General features: G+C 47.9%; 1 protein-coding gene across 1 annotated transcript in view; it reads right to left on the bottom strand.

Annotated features, from left to right (window-relative positions):
* Positions 1-243: 243 nt before the first annotated feature.
* The window catches only part of THBS4 (thrombospondin 4), a 49,364-nt gene continuing 29,704 nt past the window's right edge, over positions 244-19,903 (bottom strand). The window contains exons 10-22 of the mRNA XM_024124067.3: positions 16,979-17,131; positions 13,543-13,647; positions 12,533-12,640; positions 12,067-12,226; positions 10,646-10,764; positions 9,526-9,578; positions 6,802-6,995; positions 5,468-5,646; positions 4,772-4,820; positions 4,478-4,674; positions 3,674-3,846; positions 1,018-1,157; positions 244-466 (exon numbers count right to left, since the gene is read on the bottom strand). Of these exons, the coding sequence (XP_023979835.1) occupies positions 405-466; positions 1,018-1,157; positions 3,674-3,846; positions 4,478-4,674; positions 4,772-4,820; positions 5,468-5,646; positions 6,802-6,995; positions 9,526-9,578; positions 10,646-10,764; positions 12,067-12,226; positions 12,533-12,640; positions 13,543-13,647; positions 16,979-17,131 (1,692 nt within the window). The 3' untranslated portion in view covers positions 244-404. The remainder of the gene's footprint in view (positions 467-1,017; positions 1,158-3,673; positions 3,847-4,477; positions 4,675-4,771; positions 4,821-5,467; positions 5,647-6,801; positions 6,996-9,525; positions 9,579-10,645; positions 10,765-12,066; positions 12,227-12,532; positions 12,641-13,542; positions 13,648-16,978; positions 17,132-19,903) is intronic.

Here is a 19,903-nt window from a genome sequence, read left to right as displayed (position 1 = left end):
GAGGTGGGGAGGGTAACAGAAGGAAATGGACAAATCTGCCCCAGGATGGGTCAGGAAAAGTCTTCATAGGAAAGGTGTCCCTGAGCAGTGTAACTCTGGCCTGAGCCTCTTGATTGATTCACGCGCTCAATCTCACGTCTGAGGAAAAAAGATCCCCTGGCAAGGTGAACGTGGACACCACAGAGAACGGCACACACATCATCAAAGCCTGAGCCACGTGCAAGCGATGTCTGGGTAACACAGTTTTTAGAAATTATCTCTTCTTTATTGCTACATTCATATAAAAAGTTTGGTATATTTGGGTGGGCAAAAGAAAGCCACAGTGTATATAAAGAAAGTTGTAGGAAGTTAAAAAATATGTGGTTTCAGTGTTTGGAAAAGCAGTCACAGATTGTTTCTTTGGTTTAGTTATCCAGGCGATCGAAATTCTGGGTTTGAAATTCTTGGAAGTCCTCTGGGATGGTGTCTGCAAAGGAGAACAGGCACAGGGGGATTAGGAAGGCTCCCTTCAGCCTGCATCCTGGTGCATCTCACGCTGGGAGGCATCCTGTAGGGGTTGCTGTCAGCCCACCCAGCAGGCCCCCAAAGACACCACTTCACGCCACACCCCCGGCAGCCATTTTCTACGGCCGGCTGCTTTGCAAATTGTTGGCTTAAAGCCCAGGAGTGCTCATTCACAGGCCTAAAGAAAACTTGCACGCAGAATGGAGTTTGAGTTTATGATTATGTGTGAGCTGTATGAAAATGAAGGCTGCCTGTCAATTAAACCTGCCTGAATCTCTCACTGAACCCACGTCCTAAGCCAAGCAGTTTAATTCTCTGGGGCTCAATTTCCTCCTCTATCAAATAGGAGAAATGAGATCTACCTTTTACTTGGATTACACAGGGATTCTCAGGTTTCGGGAATATGTGGCATGAGCTTGTGGCTTCTGGAAGGGATGTGTGCTATACAATAGGGTGGCATTATTTGAATTTTTTCTAGTAGTAATATTATGCAGTAACAAGAATGTACGTTACCATTGCAGCGATATTTGAGGTTGGACCAAATGATGTTTTCCTGGGAGAAGCAGAACACGCCGAGCCGGCCTCCACGCATGGTGGTGTCTATGGTGACCCCCGAGTCAGCCACCAACTCGGAGCCTTCATAAAACTGCACCCTGCGGACAACACAGCCAGAGCGGGTCTCCATGAGCGGGTCTCAAACCAAGGTTGGGGGAAGCGCCTGTCATAAAGACCTAGGGGGTCCCACTTCTTATCCACCTGCGTCTTTGCTCTGTTTCATACTCCACTTTTCACAGACCTGGATGGTGCTCCCGCTGCTGTGTTCCCCTTTCCCTACGAGACTGGAAGCTCCATGAGGTCAGGGACCACCTGTCCACATCTCCCCTCTTCCACATCTCTCCAAAGGCCTAGCATGATGCTGGGCACTGAGTTCAACTCGATGGGTACTCGCTGATGAGTTAAAGAGAAATCACAATGCGACTCAGGACCAAGAGGCTTTGTGACTTCACTGTCCAGTGAGTTACCTTGTCCAGACATCATGCTTGAAAACCACTGCTTTATCTCTAGGTCGAACTGATAACATTTGGTGGAATCCCAGAGCAATGATTCTTCTCGGGAGGGACAGCACTCCCTAAGCAGGGTTTTAGAAATTTGTGGGAGCATTTTGAGCTGTCACCGTGGCATTTAGTGACAGAGGCCGGGGGTGCCGGGTAGCTTACAAGGCCCTGGAGAGAAAAATCAAAACTTGTCCTGCATCCAGACACTTTTGGGGTGCTCCTCCAGACCCTTGGGTAGGTGAAGAGACTGTTTATCTGGGCTTAGAACTTAACTCTCTCTCTCTCTCACTTGTGAACATCAAGTATTTTTTGCACTGGTATTAACTGATTTTCCAGGGTAAATTGAGAAACTGAGTACAGTCGACCCTGAAACAACATAGGCTTGAACTGCATGCATCCACTTATATGTGGATTTTTCCCCAATACTACTTTACTATGTGATCTACAGGTGGCTAACTAACTGCAGATACTGAGCCGCTGATACGGAAGGCCGACTATGGGACTTGAGCATCTGCGGATCTTTATTCATGGCGGGGTCCTGGAACTGATCCCCTGAATTGTTCAAAGGTCAACTGTAGGTTGTTTTGTTTAAAAATTAAGCTGTTCACTATTTACTTCTTATTTTATTGGAGTATAGTTGATTTACAATGTTGTGTTACTTTCTGCTGTACAGCAAAGTGAATCAGTTATACATATATCCACTTTTTTAGATTCTATTCCCACATGGGCCATTACAGAATATTGAGTTCCCTGTGCTATACAGTAGGTCCTTATTAGTTATGCATTTTATATACAGTAGTGTGTATATGTCAATCCCAACCTCCTAATTTATCCCTTCCCCGCCCCCCGTAACCATAAGATTGTTTTCTACATCTGTGACTCTACTCCTGTTTTGTAAATCAGTTCATTTGTACATTTTAGGTTCCACATATAAGCGATGTCATACGATATTTGTCCTTCTCTGTAGCTGTTCACCATTTTAGAAAGTCACATCACCGCTGGCAATACCACTGTTGTGTCCACAACACACCGATCTGTAGTAGGACATCGCCTCTGCAGTGATTCTAGGCACAGGTGCCAGTGTCTGTCTCATTTTGTGTTGGGTGTGGTTGTGTCCAAGCATTTACACGATTTTGTTATAAATTATTTCTCTATTAGGGATCAGATTGACTAACTCTCTAAAATAATATGTGCAGGTAGGTTCTATTTTCTATTATTTCATTCATTTTGGGACACAGAGGGGGCATTTCAAAATATGTCATAAAAAAGGGGCATTAAGCTTAATAGGGCTGAGAACATGATCATCTTACTGTGAGACAGATTACATTGGATGTAATGTCTCAAAGAGGGACAAAATATGAATTAGCCCTCATGATTCTATGAATTAGCCCTCATGATTCGCTTTTTTCCACTCACTCAGCAGCTTCCTTGCCCCCGGTCAGGAGAAAGCAATCAGCACCCTTCCTAAAAGTGCTACATAAGCTGGCATGGGTGTTGATCTGTAAGTAAGTTTGAGGAATGAGAGAGAAAAAAGTACACCGACTAAATTTCAAAGACGTAGTGCTAAGGCATCCTAGCTTCTGAGAACAGTTGTTTGTTTGTTTTTAAAATAGTCCTACAGGGAAATAAGGCAGATTACATCGGCTCACATGAGGGTCAGTTCATGCCGAGGGTGGGACACGCCGTCACTGTGTCAGGCACTGGGGAGACCAAGATAAAATGACATGGGTGCTGCCCTCGTGGAGTTTATCAGACTGTGAGGGACTCACTGCAGCGTGAAATGTTTGTTTGTGGGTAAGCGATGATACAGGGCCCAGAGGGACCCCATGCGGATGGGAGAGTCAGTGCACGTCTCGCCTCCCACGGGTCAGCATGGCAGAGGAGAATCACCGTTCCGGTGCCCCGGTGCCAAGGCCTCCCCCACAGAAGGTCCTTCTACCCTCAGTTTGGCCCTACCATCCAGGCGGTCAGTCTGAGCCGGGCGTCTTTTCTGGGAGCCCGAGGTCCCAGCGTGTCCTCGGGGACCCTCTGCTCAGGGAAGCGAAGGCTCCGCGATGCAGGAGGAGGATGCGCTTTACTTCAAGTGCACGGGGAGGAGGGGGCGCTGCACCTACCTGATGTAGCCCACCTGGGGCCGGTGCTGCAGGAACCAGCGGTAGGACACCTTGTCCTTCCAGCCCACGTTCCTGGAGTCCTTCCACAGCAGCCTGACCTGGTCGCTGGTGTCCCCGGTGTGCCACAGGGAGTTGCGGAGATGCTCCCCCGGACCCGTCCTAGACTTAACGGCCTGGACAACGACAGGAGCGAGGTCTTAGAACGCAATGCACAGACCACCCTTCCTGCACCCCGCCTCCCTGGGGTGGTGATGGGGTGGGAATTCACGGTTACAATCTGGTGGCTTTGGATCTGGACACAAAGCATAAACACTTAAGTGCCATTTCTACTGCGATGCTCCCCCCAACCTTTCAGTAATCCGCACTGGCCAGTATTCCACTAACCCAGTCCATGTTTTGCCTGCTGAAAATCCATTGCTCCCCACATTTGGCCAATGAGGGCTCTAAAGTGTGCCTTTCCTCCCAGCAGGAGTGACAGAGGTAGCCTCCCAGCCCTCCTGTACAAAGTTGGCCCCATCGAGGAAACACATTAGCCAGTTTCCAAAAGAGGGTGCCTGAAGATGTACCTCCAAATCCTCCCCACCTCTTGGGCCCTACTGGGGCTGACATTCTCACCCTCTGTCACCCAGAGGGAAGCATGTAGCTTGTACGCAGGAGTGAAGGCAAGGCCCTGGATGGGCTCCAGTGTTCCCTAACTTGAATGCTGGCACGAATGCATCAATTCCTTAGATGAATAAATGCCATATGGGAGAACACAGAATTTAAAAGGCGGGTGAAGGGCCCAGAAGAAAGGGAGATGAGTACCTTGAGCTGGATGCCAGGTTCTGCAACAGCTCGGAACGGGCTGGCCTGCCAGTATGTCTGCTCTGTCTGCTTCCACATGACCACATAGAAGCTGGAGCTGTCTTGGTAACCAAAGATAAAGCCAGCATAGTCATCGTCCGTCTGGGTGTTGACGTGGAAGGTCCCTTCGAAGTCCACTCCATTAAAAGCCGTGTACCCTGTAAAGATCAAAATAGATGAGGAGAAACAGACAAGCCACACGAGTAGCTGGAAAGAGTGAATTCTGTACCAGTGGTGATGAGGACCTGGACATACCCACTGCCAGGCCTGGATCACTGTTCATGGTCTGCACGATCTCCATGCCCTGCAGAGAGAGTTGAAGGGGTTAAGATTAACCTTAGAGGGGGCAGAATAATCTCAAAGAAGCCCAGAACCTCAGACCTCCATGTAAAGATTTCATTATCTGAGGAACTGCTCTATCTTGTTATGTGCTCAAAGAAAGCGTACCCTTAGAAAAAAACAACAAAAAACCCTCAAAGCTAAGTAGAAATAGTTTTGCTAAAACTGTCACTTAAGCTGAGTCAATAAACCCTGAATTAGAGAACATATGCCTCTAATGAATGTGACCTCCTGGGTGACACTGGAAAACCTACTAAGCCTCTCTGTGCCTGTCTTCTTTAGGTCCACAAGGAGGAGGACACACAGGAGCACCTACGGCAGAGATTAGGAGCATGGCTCTAGGGTCAGACTGCCTAGGTCCCAAATCCAGCAATCTTAGCTGCTTACCTGCAGTGCTACCATGAGTAATCATTCAAGCTTTGTAACACTTGAGCTCATCATCTGTGAAACGAGGCTAATGAAAGAGCTCTGTCACAGGGCTGTCGAGAGGAACAAACACGACGTGGAACAGTGCCTGGCTCAAGGTTGGCACCCTCAAAATCTACCCACTACTCTCAGAAGGGCCTGTGTTGAGAGGCAATGCTGAGCCGGTGCCAACTGCATGACCCTCACCCGGTTCAGGACCACCCAATTGGGATCGATCTGGGCATCCCCTTCAGGGTCCAGGACCACCGTCTGATAGGCCCTGAAGTCGGTCAGGGTGATCTCTGCGTTCTCTGGGCACACGTCGATCTGATCGATGACCTGGTCGTGGTCGAAGTCTGTCTCGCAGATGTCCCCCACGCCGTCGTCTGCGGGGGTGGAGGAGAAGGGGGGCAGTTCAGTAATGCCTACTACCCCCAAGCCACCCCCTCCGTGACAGGGAGGGGGCTGGGCAAGGAGCAGAGAGAGAGCCCAAGACCCAGCTCCGCGTGGAGCGAGGAGTCCTGGAATCAGCCGTGTCTGAGCCGGCGCCGGGGTCCTCGTGGTGGGTTGGTGAACCCCACTGCAGGTGAGCGAACCCCACTGCAGGTGATCAAAAGGACTTCCTAGGGACAGAGTGGAGGGCAATTGTCCAAAGATGACCTGACAAGGGACTTCCCTGGTGGTCCAGTGGTTAAGACTACACCTTCCAAGGCAGGGGGTGTGGGTTAGATCCCTGGCTGGGGAGCTAAAATCCCACATGCCTCACAGCCAAAAAACCAAAACATAAAACAGAAGCAATATTGTAACAAATTCAATAAAGACTTTAAGAATGGTCCACATCAAAAAAAAGAAAAAATCTTAAAAAAAAAAAAAAGTACACTTCAAAGTTGACCGGACAGGAAACCCTGGCTGTCCTCTAGAACAGGGGTTTCACCAACTGGTGGATCTTAAGCCTGACCTTACATAAGCAAATGTCTACAGTACTTTCTGGACTATGACACATAAAAAGCAGGGAAATTATGGTCACCAAAATCTCTCTAAGAATAATTTACAGTGATCCTTAGGCTGAATATAGCCCAGTGTCTTTTGTCCAGCTGACAGATGGTATTAAAATTTGAATTTGCATACTGGGATGGGCACGCCCTCACCAGCGCACCACCAAGCTCACCACTCTGCTGTCTCATTTCTGGCTCTGTGCATACCTTTCCTTAACAGCTTGGCCCCTGCAGGCATCAGGCATCACGCGGTGCTGCGGTGCCTCCCCTCCATCCTGCTCCTGTTCTGTGACTCTGGTGAAAGGCACCAGCAAGATGGTGGGGCAGCTCTCCAAGCCCCGATGGGGAGCACGTGGCTGCTTCCCTGCCCCGTGTGGTCTCATCCTAGGGCTGCGCAGAAGCAGCTCTCCTCTGACAGCTGGAGACTGGCGTCTAGCAGATGTCTACTGTCCACACAAGCTGTGGCTGCTCAGAGAAGCTGGGGCCCTGGCAGAGGTGGGCCACCAGGTGCCTGGCTGAAGGGAGCGCTGGGCTGAGCCCACTTACTGTTGCTGTCCTCCTGGGCAGGGTTGGGGACCAGCCGGCAGTTGTCTGGTCCAGGGGGCACCAGGTCTGGGATGCCGTCATTGTCGTCGTCATCATCACACTCGTCCCCAATTCCATCCTTATCAGTGTCCAGCTGGGCACTGTTAATGACAGTGGGGCAGTTGTCTGTGCTGTCCTGGTGCCCGTCTCCATCACTGTGGGAGAAAGGAGAGGGGGTTTGCGTCCCAGTTCGGCAGAGGACACGGAGAGTCCAGTTCTCAGGAGGGAGAGTTTGGGTTTGGGGTCTTAACCAGGCTTGGTCTTTTATCAAACCCACAGGTCCTTAGAGGAGGCTGCCTCATGGGCCTCAGAGACCATTTCCCACTTCTCCAACCTGTTGAAACGAGTAGATCATTTTCTATTCAAAATAAGGGCCGATATCTGTGATTTTGTGACCAGATGCTCCTTTCAGCCCCCGGGCACGACTGTGATCCCCGACAGAGAAAGCGGGAGGGGAACAAAGCCAAACTGCCCGCTGTGAGTCCTGGCTCAGCTGCACACCAGCGTGGGGCCCCGGACGTGACACTCACCCCTCTACGGCTCAGCATCCTCCCCTGTACCATGGGAATAATAACAGCCTACCTCACAGGGTTGTTAGGAAGATTAAATGATTAAGTGATTAGAATTTTGCATGTTACCTTTTAATATAAGAAAAACACTTCTAAGTGCCTGGCTCTTGGGAAGCCCTATGGTGTTTCCTTTTCTATGACTCTTCACCATGCCCGGCCAGTAAGCCTGAGAAGTGTCAGATGTGAATGCACAGGGAGAAGGACAGGAACAGCAGGGCCGCCTTTCCCAAGAACTGAGCACGTAGGCTGGGCTCGGCCCTGGGCTAACGCACTTCTCAGAACCCTCGTTCTCTGCCCACCTGACATTCCTTCTTTCCAGGCCTAAAGGCCACCCGAGGATGAGTCTGCCCTGTCCCCAGGCTACCCTGAGTTGATGGAGGCCTCCCACGGCTACTCTGGATTAGAGCAGACACTCCTTTCACGGGCGCCACCCACAGCCCGTCCTGGACCAGCAACTGCCCCACACCGTCCACAATGGGACAAGGAAGGGAAGCCAGGGGCCAGTCCATGCCCTTCAGGTGAGTGCTTCCCAGATGGGTCCCAGAGAAAGTGAGGTCAACCCCAACAGGCAGAAGGTGAGAGAACTCCAACAGTGGAATTCCCGGGCATGTGGCAGGGCTGCTTTCCAAATCGTAAGATTGAGCTATTTCCATTAGCAGCCATTCCATATAGCCCTGAACATTTTTACGCAAAACCAAGCAGTTCCTGTCCTCAAGTTTGTGGGAATTAAAATGTAGTGGAATGAGTTATTTATTTTAGGCAGAAAATCTAGAGGCTGGTGGGACAGGATATTCTAGAAATCACTTAGATGGCACTGAGAGCGCAGGATGTCCTGAAACAGGGAACATTCTTGATGTACATTACTGAGGGAAGTTGTCAGGGTACCAGTCGCATCTTCCCCTCAAAAACGGAGACATCCTATGTCAAACTGTCACCGACTTGCCTCTCCTCTCCTCATGCTGTGATAACAATAATACCTCAGTTACCATTTTCTGCAGGTCATCTGAGGGCCAGCACTGTAGGTAGGAGCTTTACCTACATTATCTTTCATTTTTACCATCACTTGGCATTTAATTCTCTCTACTTTGCAGATGAAGAAATTGAGACTCAGAGACTGAGAAGTAGGTTGACGTTCACTTAGCTGGCATGTACTGTGCAGCAAGGACATGAAGCACAAGGGCCTGACAGGAGCTGTCCTTGAGCAAGGTTGGGCTTGGTAGCTGCTGCCTGTAGGGCAGCCTCTGAGAAGAGGTTGGGAAGGGCAACTATGTTTCTTTCTGCTTTGCCTTTTGGACTCCTTTCCCTCTCTCATCCCTGTCCTGCTGCCTCTATGATTCCCTACAGAGATGAAAGGGTTTAGAGTCTTGGACGGCAGGTAACTCTAGGGCAGAGCTGGCCATGCCGACACTTTTGATGTTCCTATAGCATCTGATCCAGCCCCATGTCTTAATGTAGGACTCCATCCATGTGGGGCTAGAAGGGCTGACAACCTTCATTTGCATAGAACAACTCCACCCAAATAAAGAACACTGAAAGAAAAAATTCCAAGGACAATGAAATAACAGTGATACCCTCAGCACACTGACAGCTCTCCATTTTGGGAGGATGGAGAAGCTTTCCTGAGCTGAAAGAATATAACAGCAAAAGAGCTAACATCTATGCAACAGAAACTGTAACATGTACTTTCCATAAATTAACTCAACTTTCACAATAGTCCTAAGAGCTCCATTCCATTTCCATCCCCATTTTACAGATGAGAAAATGGAGGCACAGAGAGATGAGGTAACTTGCCTAAGGTAAGCTGATGTGTAAGTGGAGGAGCTGGGATTTATATCTAGCTGTGTCGCTCCAGAGCTCATCTCTAAAGCATGATGCTACACCGCCTCTCCTGTGATAGAGTCTCGGTTGCTTGAGTACCTAGTGGCCCCCTCCTGGCACCGTCAACTCCCCCATTCATGGAGGTGCAGTGACCCTGACCAAAGACAGGGCTATTGTCCCTCCAACAACTCAATCTGCCCAGAGAGATCCCAAAGCATGGTAGCAACAGAGAGCTCTGAAAGAGAAAACTTTCTCTGGAATTTTCATCAGCCCTATGCAGCTGGGAAACATGCCATACCTGTCCTGATTGGTATCACAGGAGTCCCCAACCAGATCGTTATCCACGTCAGACTGCAAAGAGAACAAAACGTGTTATTTACCCCTGGGCCTGCACAGAATGTTCCAGAGAAGGCAGACCCAGCCCATTATCACTGGATCTCAGGAATTATTTCTCTGGAATTGGGGTTGTGCAAACTGCAAAAGGACAACACCATATTGGTGTAGGCACAATGCTGAATTTTCAAAAAAGCCTTCCAAAATATCAAGCTCCAAGGATGGGCTGCCTACACACCAGATGAGCTGATTGGAGAAGGGCGCTGGGGCAGCATGGTGGCAGGTGGAGACGTGGCACTCTGGCACGGGTCGGGAGCCAGCCACAGGCACGGGGACAAGGCAAACAGATTTTGCTTTGCTTCTGCATTTTGGAATTGAGCCAGGATGGGAGTGAGTCAGAGGGCAATAATGACACCCCTCTCTCAGGGCTTTAAAAATAAGTGACACATCATACCGAATTATACAGACAGGAAGGAGAAGAGAGAAGGGAAACAGCACATCGCTGATTGAACCCAATCTGAAATGTCCATACATAGGCTGTTGTTGGGATTTGGGGATGAAAGGGACATGAGGCTCCCAGTGGTTAATTTCCACATTGCATTTTCCTTTCAGCAAAAAAACAACTTGTTTTGGGCATCATTAAACTATTACTGGGACTTCCCCGGTGGTCCAGCAGTTAAGACTCTGTGCTCCCAATGCAGGGAGCCCGGGTTCGATCCCTGGTCAGGGAACTAGATCCTGCATGCCGCGACTAAAGATCCCACACGCAGCAACGAAGAGCCCACGTGCTGCAACTAAGACCCAGCGCAGCCAAATAAATGTTAAACCCCAAAAACCTATTCCTAACCTCACAGGGACTTCACAGCCTGTGAGATTAGTCCAGAAGGCCTCAGATCTCCTGTAATGTTCTTCCCATCACCTCCAGGCTTAAGTATACAATTTCACCACCTCTGCTGTTAGGTATAAGGCAACTGCAAAGAACTGGGCTGGCAGGCTCGGCTGGGTTCTTCCAGACACGTGTCTTACACGAGTCTCTGCATTGGGCAGTTCAGCCTAGAGTTTGGGTTCCCCTGGATCTTACTAACCTGGTTAGGGTTGCTGACCTCAGGACAGCTGTCACAGGCATCCCCCACGCCATCACCATCTTTGTCCTGTTGATCACGGTTGGGGACTTTCTGGCAGTTGTCCAGGATGTTTTTTATTCCTATGAGAAAGGAATGCTTCCCTGAGTCAGGCGAACATCACAGAAAGGTCTGGAGTACAGACTTCCAGGTGCTGTAGAGACCAGGCCAGCACATGGCACACAGTAGGTAATGTCTGCCTGGGCCATCCTCAGAGAGCCATACCTTTTCCAGCAGTTACCTGGAGGTAATGTCAAAGGATGGATTCTGGGAGACTTAAAAAAGAAGAGTGACATGAGGCATTTATCCACTGAGTTAGAATTTGTTGAAGATATCAAGGGCTATCACTGCAACCAGATGAGGGGGTCATGAGGGCTAGGTGGGCCAACCCTGGAGAGGGAGGACCTCACGGGTGTGTGAGCTATGACAAGGGCCCCGGGGCTCAGGCACTGTTGTGTTGGAGTCAGGACAGCCATACCCATTTCTCCCCAGCTTCCCGTTCAATCATGTCATCTCCTCTTGGTACCTTGGAACCAGTGATGGTGGGAGTGGTATTTACATAATGGAAACTGGCAAATGCTACAACTCGGGGCGTTTTTTGTTTGTTTCACTGAGCTGGTTTACCATCAGTCAGGCTTATAGAAGGTGGGGTCGTGTTTTAGAGACATGTGAATAGTCTGGAGTGTGGGTTGTGTGTTGGTTAGTGGTGGGTGTACTGTATTTCTAAAAGGAAATTCCTTCAAGGTCCTGTGTTGTGATGTGTTTTTCAGAAACTATCGGATCCAGCCTATACTTTGATGATAGTCATCTATATGTTACGGAAGCTATACAGAAACAAACGTCCTTCCTCACGGCCTGTGAGGCTCCAGAGTTGTGCTCCAGAGGTGCTATTCACACAGACCACAATACGAGGCCCCTTCAGTGGACCCTGGAGCTGGGTGATGCAGCCGCCCTGCCTGACACCTCTTCCCAGTCTCCTGGGAAATGCCTGATTCTCTGCAGGAGGAGCCTGACCCAGGGCTGCAGCCCATGGCCCTGCTCAGCCCCTCTACCTCAATCCTCCATTTCCAGGACCCTTAAGCATGAGAAGGATGGTGGGGAGGGAGGAAAGCTACAGTCTGGGAAGACAGATGCCCTACAAAGTCACATCCCTGACAAGACACCGCTCGAAGGGATTCCTACAAAGTTTCTAGCAATGATGTAGAGTTCCCAGAACACCAGGGTTCTTCTTCCACAGAAGCAAGTGGGCCTTGGGGCCGCCAGGCACAGGCCATGTGGAACCCCCTGGAGCGGGAAGGCCCTCAGAGTCAGTCATCCTATTCCTGTTCCTAAGAGAGAACAAGGGGAAAAAGGACAAATGAGTCCCAAGTAAAAGACACACCCACCATCTCCATCCATGTCGTCATCACAGGCATCTCCTTTTCCATCCCCGTCAGTGTCCTTCTGGTCATTATTTAGGACGTTCCGGCAGTTATCACAGGCATCCCCAAAGATATCTCTGTCACCGTTCCTCTGGTCCACATTGTGAGTCAGGACACAGTTATCCTAAAGGATCAAAAGACCGACATTACCTCTGACTTTTACTGAGTCCCCACTGTGTGCCTGGTCCTGTGGCGGATGCCAGCCAACCCTCCCCCGGCTGGCATGAGATGTCGCAACTCAGGAGGCCCAAGTTCATCAGTTTTATAAACATTTCAGAATCTTAGAATAAAAAATTGCAGTGCTATGGGAACGCAGGCATGGAAACGGACAATCGGGATGATTAATATAAATAGTTGACTTCACGGCCTTTCTTCCACCATCCCTGGTACGTGGCAATTCATAGGCCCTCCCAGCAAAGCAGGTACCTACCTGCTCATTCAGGATCCCATCTCCATCAGCGTCCTCGTCACAAGCATCTCCAATGCCATCTCCGTCTGCATCCTCTTGGCCGGAATTTGGCACATACTTGCAGTTGTCCTAAGTTGGAGAAACACAGCTCAGAGACACATCTACATTTGTATTTTTTCAGCTTTATTGAGGTATAACTGACAAAATTGCAAGACATTTAAAGTGTATAATGTGATGATTTGATATACGTTGATATTGTGAAGGGATTCCCCCATTGAGTTAATTAACATATGCATCACCTCACATGTTTATCTCCCCATTTTTTTTTGCTGAGAACATTTAAGTTCTACTCTCTTAGCAAATTTCAACTATACAGTACAGTGTTATCAACTATAGTCACCATGTTATACATTAGATCCTCAGATCTTATTCACCTCATGGCAGAAAGTTTCCACCCTTTCATCAACTTCTCCCCATTTCCTCCATCCCCATCTCCATCTGTCTTAAGTCAAAAACTATTTCTGCCTGTACCTGTCTGGCTTTTTAAAAAAAAATAAATTTATTTATTTTTGGCTGCGTTGGGTCTTCATTGCTGTGCGCTTTCTCTAGTTGCGGTGAGCGGGGGCTACTCTTCGTTGCGGAGCACGGGCTCTAGGCACACGGGCTTCAGTAGTTGTGGCACGTGGGCTCAGCAGTTGTGGCTCGCGGGCTCTAGAGCACAGGCTCAGTAGTTGTGGCGCACAGGCTTAGTTGCTCCGCGGCATGTAGGATCTTCCTGGACCAGGGCTCAAACCTGTGTCTCCTGCATTGGCAGGCAGATTCTAAACCACTGCGCCACCAGGGAAGTCCCTACCTGTCTGGCTTTATTGTTGATGGCTGTTTTGCTACATTTGAGATGCAGCTACTTCAAAAATACAATTTTAAACGGAACCCACAGAACCTCTGCCCCACATAAGATGTGGCTTTGGAAAGCCACAGAGTGAGTGTACGTGCATGTGCGTGTGTGTTTTTCCCCTGCCCGTCCCCCTTACCTTTTTGCAGTTCCTGGCAGAGCACAGCAATTCTTCGTCAGGGTAACTGTCAATGTCCACGTCCTTTCCGCAGATGTAGCCGTCACCAGCCCAGCCGACCCTACACTGTGAAGGGAAAACCCGTCAGGAGCCCAGGAGCTGAGCCTGGTGGGAGGCCAGGGTCTGACAGGGGCCTCTGCTCCTGTGTGTGCATCCCCAGAGGGAGGGCCTTTGTTCACAGGATTTTAAAACTACTAAACTGTGTTTTGAATAGTCTAATGGTTCAAAATTCAAAAAGTACAATGGGAGAGTGAAAACTCCTTCCTGCTCCTGCACCTTGGCTCAGGAATCAAGGCAATCTGCTCTCATGAATACTTTCAGAGACATGCTGGGCAGAGACCAGCAAACACACATACATTCTTTTTCTCTTTTTGTCCTTCAGCACAATTGGTAGCACACAAATAAACACTGCTCTGTACCTTGATTTTTAAAAAAATTAACATTATATCTTAGAGCTCTTTTCATATTACCACATGTAGATTTGTGTCTTCCCTTTTAATGGGCACAGATATATATCATACATAAAGTGGAATGCATGCACCTCAATTAATTCAACCAGTCCCCTACTGGTCGGTGTCAAGTCATTAAAACCTTTTTCTGTTGCAAACAATGCTGCCACAAAGAATTCGAGGACATTTATCATTCTGCACATGTACTGGCTTCTTAGTATGAAATTCTTGGTTCAAAGGGTATTTGTATTTGTACTTTTGAATTATTGTCAAAATGTTCTCCACATGATTATCCAATTTCTTCTCCCAGTGGAAATGAATGCACACAAGGGTGGAGCAGCTGCTGTGGCACCTTCCTTAGCATTCTGGAGCCACAGTCGTATCTCTGAATCTAATGGTCTTCTAGATCAATTTCCACCACAGCAGGAACCTTCCAAAGTGCTTTGCCTCTACTCATATCTTTTTTTTTTTTTTCTTTTTTTTTTTTGTGGTATGCGGGCCTTCCTCTGCTGCGGCCTCTCCCGTTGCGGAGCACAGGCTCCGGACGCGCAGGCTCAGCGGCCATGGCTCACGGGCCCAGCCGCTCCGCGGCACGTGGGATCCTCCCACACCGGGGCGCGAACCCGGTTCCCCTGCATCGGCAGGTGGACGCGCAACCACTGCGCCACCAGGGAAGCCCATCTACTCATATCTTTTAACAGGTGAAGATTCCCACAGGTGTAGTGCTGGGTCTGCATGTTCTCTACGTTTCTGGAAAAGTCTACCCAAGTTCCGTGCCACCACCATCTGCTGAGAGCAAGCCTTCATTGTCAGCAGAAGAGGCATTAAAATAACAGTTACTCTATACCAGACTCTACAGGCCTTTTCTCCAGTCCTTACAGTGATGCTGCAAGGTCATCACTATCCCATTTTACAAGAGTCGACTCGGCTCAGAGTGGCTAAGTCCCTTGCCCAAGGTCTCAGAGCTGGGACTTGAACTCAAGACTGTCCCAGTTCAATGTTTTCTGCCACGTGTATTTGGTTAACATGCACTTTGAGTTCTCTCTCTGACATTCCATATAGTTGGCCTGGCTAAAGGATGAATGATAAACCCAAGAGAAAGGAAACCCTTCCACGAGTGGTGTCCTGGGTATGAGGTGGTACCTGGGAGCTCAGCTCAGGAGCAGGATGGGTGCCCGAGGAGGGGCAGGCAGAAGAGCAGAAGGGAACAGGAGCCGGGGGGCCTGGAAAACGACAGGGAACCAGCAAGGCGGGGGCGGGTAAGAGCCGGGGTTGGGGTGGGGGCAGGGCCAAGGAAAAAGAAACTTTACATAAGTAAATGTTAAATTTCCTGCCCTCATTAATCAAAATAAGGTGATTTAAGACCAGTGACTTCCTAAGCTGCAGCCTGTCTGTTCTCAATCATGTGCACCCCGCTTCTGCAACCAGAGATGTAGAAGGCGGGATCCAAAGACACCCCCCTCCCAGTAACTACCCCTATTTCTGTTCAATTGCTTCAGCAGGGCCTTCAGAAGGCCTGGAAAGCTCAGCCATGGGGTATGGTCCTTGACTCATTTTAATGAAGAAAAGATTTCCTCTAGGAACAAGTATGTTTTTAATGAGCCATTTTCTGGCAGATTATTTTAGTAGTCACACCAAGTGTATTAATCCTTTACCATCTGTCATTGTGCCTTATTACAAATTCAAAAACACATTAGGAAAAAAAAAAAAACCACACATGAAGAGCCTCATCACCCACCATCCCAGGGGAATCGTTAATTTGTTCACAGAAAATGAGGATTTAAACAGAGACATACGCTTGCCTCTCAATGGGAATAAACATGCCCCATCAACAGGAATTAGAGGAACTGTTGATTTTTTCTCCCCCTTGAACCTAGCCTGTTCCTTTATCAGTATCTTGTTACAAATTAGCTGTGTTGCTGGAGAGAGCTGGTGTCATTACAGTTATTTCTCTAACTTAGTTTTGATTCTTCTCATTTTCCCTATTTGAAAGTGATATGCCCACTGTAGAAAATTCTGAGAACATGAAGGTAAGGAAGTCTGAGTTTGAGGTATAAAGAAGAGAGAAAAAGTCTCCCAGGATCCATCCTGCCGCTCAGGGTGATCGCCATGAACCTATGAACCCCCAACTCTAAAGGGCCTGGCTCCCTGGGGAGGAAGGAGGAGGTGAGCAGCTGAAGATGGCTGATTTAGCAGCGCCTAGAATCCCCCAGGACTCTGGGGCAGGATGGATGGCAGGCATGAACCTCATTCCTCGCCAAGGGCCCACTACACACCTGCCTGGCGGGAGACCCTTGCAAGGCTGCAACTGCCCTGCCCTCTACCCACCTCCTCCTCCCCAGGCCGGCTCCCTGGTGGGGAACCGCACGGGAAGGAGAGTGAACACCCACTGAGCTACTCCCGAACCTGGCCGAGGTGGACACAGAGAACGAGGGTGCTGCGGAAGACGGGAGGTTTTTCTCCCAGGGTTTATAAGAGCAGCCCACCACCCCTCCACTGTGGCTCACTTCCTGGAGCATGAGGCCAGATTTGGAGACTGGATGTCCTCAGGGTGAGGATGGTAAGGAATGGCAGCAGAGCGCTCATATGAACAAGCGGCTGGGGCAGCAGTCGGAAGGGAGGGAAGGAGGCCCCTTCCTCTCTGGCTGCTCATTTCTTGGGCCTTCCATAGGGGGAGGCTGGGAGCTGGGGCTCCACCACCGAGGTGCCCAAGGGGATGGTGCTGACCCACGGCCAAGAGGGAGAGAAAGAGAATGGCTGACGGTTAGGTGGACTTCAGACCGCTCCCCACAAACTCAGCTGACTCTGTTATTACTACATCCTTCGTTTACTTGGATGGAAATGTTTTCATTCTTGAGTACTTTTACCCTGAAGCAAGTAGAAACCGGAGAGGGGTGGTGTTTCAAATGGAAAGGGAAAAATGATAAAGCAAGTAGCAAACAGCTTACCACGCATGTCACACCCCCCTGCTTCTCTTCAATGCACTGTGCGTTCACGCTGCAAGGGTTCAGTTCTGGATTCCTGCAGCTGCTTTCCATTTTGCATCCCCTCGTCTGATCACCAAAGTACCCTGGTTTACAAGGCCCACAGCGATAAGATCCCTGCAAGGAGCAGAGCAAGACGGTGAACCAGGGCCTCACACCTGTGAGCAAAGGTATGGCGCTTGTGTCTATTTTTACATGTACTTGATGATGCCAGGATGAAGTGAGCCCCATGCCTGCCTCTGCTTATGTGTATGTCTTATAACACTGTGTGAATATTGGGGGAGACACTACCAGACTGGAAGCCACAGCAGGCCACGGAAACAGGAAGGAACACAATTGAAAGCAGAAGGCTGGCCAGTGAGCCACTTTGACTTGCCGGCTCCGCTGTGGAGGGCAAGGAGGAAACGGCTGAAAACTCCAGTGAAGTCCTGGGAGGTGGAGTGAGAAAATTTACTCTGGGGACAAAGAACATGGTTTGGTTAAAAAGAAAATGAGAAAAAAAATTTTTAATGTTCATTTGGCTTTTTTTTTTTTTTAACAATCAAGTGACAAAGGAACAGAGAAATGTCGTTGGCCTTGCACTGAGAATTCTTGATGAGGTGGGGTGCTGTGGAAGAAACCTGGCAAAGGAGCCATCAGCTCCATTGCAATGGCACTTCCAGGGCAAGCCTGACTTTCTTTTTTCTTTTTTTTAAGACAGCTTTACTGAGATAGACTTTACATATCATGAAAGACACCCACGTAAACTATACAATTCAATGATTTTTGTCACTCACAACCCCTGAATCACTGAATCCAAAAGATGCTTTCCAAGTATTATTATTTTATTTTTCCCACATTGCAAGTCTTGTGGGATCTTAGTTCCCTAACCAGGGATTGAACCCAGGCCCTGGGAGAATCGTAACCACTGGACCACCAGGGAATTCTCTCCAATGATCTTTCTTGATCTGTCAGCCCCATTGGAAGACTCCCTTTGGTCAGTTCTTTCCTTTTCTTTGCTTCTCTGTTCTTTTTCCTTTGCCTACTTCTTCATTTTTGAGGTTTTCTAGAGTTCTATTTTGTAGACAGTTCCACTGTCTACTTTTCCTCTTCCTGAGTGGCTTTAGTTATTACCTTCATGTCAGTGTCTCCCAAATCCATTTCTGCAGACTAGCTTTGTCCTGGTAAAAAGCTAAGAAGCAATAAGTCCCAGTATATTCCTAGGCAGCATTGTGGATAAGAACAGGGCTCTGCAGCCAGACTGGATGTCTTATGAGAGGTGTGGCCTTCACCTAATTATTTAACTTTCCTGTGCCTCAGTTTCTTCAACTGTAAAATGGGGATAATAATAATGCCTATTGACAGGTTTGTTGTGAGGATTAAAATAAGCGACTTGATATTTATACACTGCTTTGACATATAAGGAAACTAGGAACCTAGAGATTAAAAACCTTTCCCAGGAACATACAGTAAGTGAGAAGCAGTCATACCTGGAGCCAATAGTTCCTTCATTGACAGTCTACTGTGCTACACCTATCATCTTGGAAAGAGTCAACAGGAACTTTCAGGGATAAAAGCCAAATCTGATTAGTTAAAATTTCAACCCACTAAACGTTAAGCATTTTAATTTAATACAAATTACTTTTGAGAAGTTCTATGAAAATAATGAATACCATTTGGGAATTGTGTTGGCACGAGTAAAATGCATATTTTGGAATACTGAACTATTAATACAAACTAAAAAGCTCTTCCTATTTAAAAAATACTAGAATGATAATATTTTATTCAATAAACATTCATTCAAAAGCCCAACACTGATCAGAAAACTTGCATAAGCCTCTTAGATAGCCTCATCCACCAGAGGGCAGACAGCAGAAGCAAGAAGAACTACAATCCTGCAGCTTGTGGAACAAAAACCACATTCACAGAAAGACAGACAAGATGAAAAGGCAGAGGGCTATGTACCAGATGAAGGAACAAGATAAAACCCCAGAAAAACAACTAAATGAAGTGGAGATAGGAAACCTTCCAGAAAAAGAATTCAGAATAATGATAGTGAAGATGATCCAGGACCTCGGGAAAAGAATGGAGGCCAATATCGAGAAGATGCAAGAAATGTTTAACAAAGACCTAGAAGAATTAAAGAACAAATAGAGACGAACAATACAGTAACTGAAATGAAAACTACACTGGAAGGAATCAATAGCAGCATAACCGAGGTAGAAGAATGGATAAGTGACCTGGAAGACAGAATGGTGGAATTCACTGCTGCGGAACAGAATAAAGAAAAAAGAATCGCAGAGAGTCCAATACAGGATAAACCCAAGGAGAAACACACCGAGACACATAATAATCAAACTGGCAAAAATTAAAGACAAAGAAAAATTATTAAAAGCAGCAAGAGAAAAACAACAAATCACACACAAGGGAACTCCCATAAGGTTAACAGCTGATTTCTCAGCAGAAACTCTACAAGCCAGAAGGAAGTGGCATGATATACTTAAAGTGATTAAAGGGAAGAACCTACAACCAAGATTACTGTACCTGGCAAGGATCTCATTCAGATTTGATGCAGAAATCAAAAGCTTTACAGAGAAGCAAATGCTAAGAGAATTCAGCACCACCAAACCAGCTTTACAACAAATCCAACCAAAAGACACAGGCTTGCTGAATGGATACAAAAACAAGACCCATCTATATGCTGTCTACAAGAGACCCACTTCAGACCTAGGGACACATACAGACTGAAAGTGAGGGCATGGAAAAAGATATTCCATGCAAATGGACATCAAAAGAAAGCTGGAGTAGCAATACTCATATCAGATAAAATAGACTTTAAAATAAACAATGTTACAAGAGACAAGGAAGGACACTACATAATGATCAGGGGATGAATCCAAGAAGAAGATA

The sequence above is a fragment of the Physeter macrocephalus genome, chromosome 8 (assembly GCF_002837175.3).
Source record: "Physeter macrocephalus isolate SW-GA chromosome 8, ASM283717v5, whole genome shotgun sequence".
NCBI lineage: Eukaryota > Metazoa > Chordata > Mammalia > Artiodactyla > Physeteridae > Physeter > Physeter macrocephalus.
This window is presented reverse-complemented; position numbering and strand designations above follow the sequence as displayed.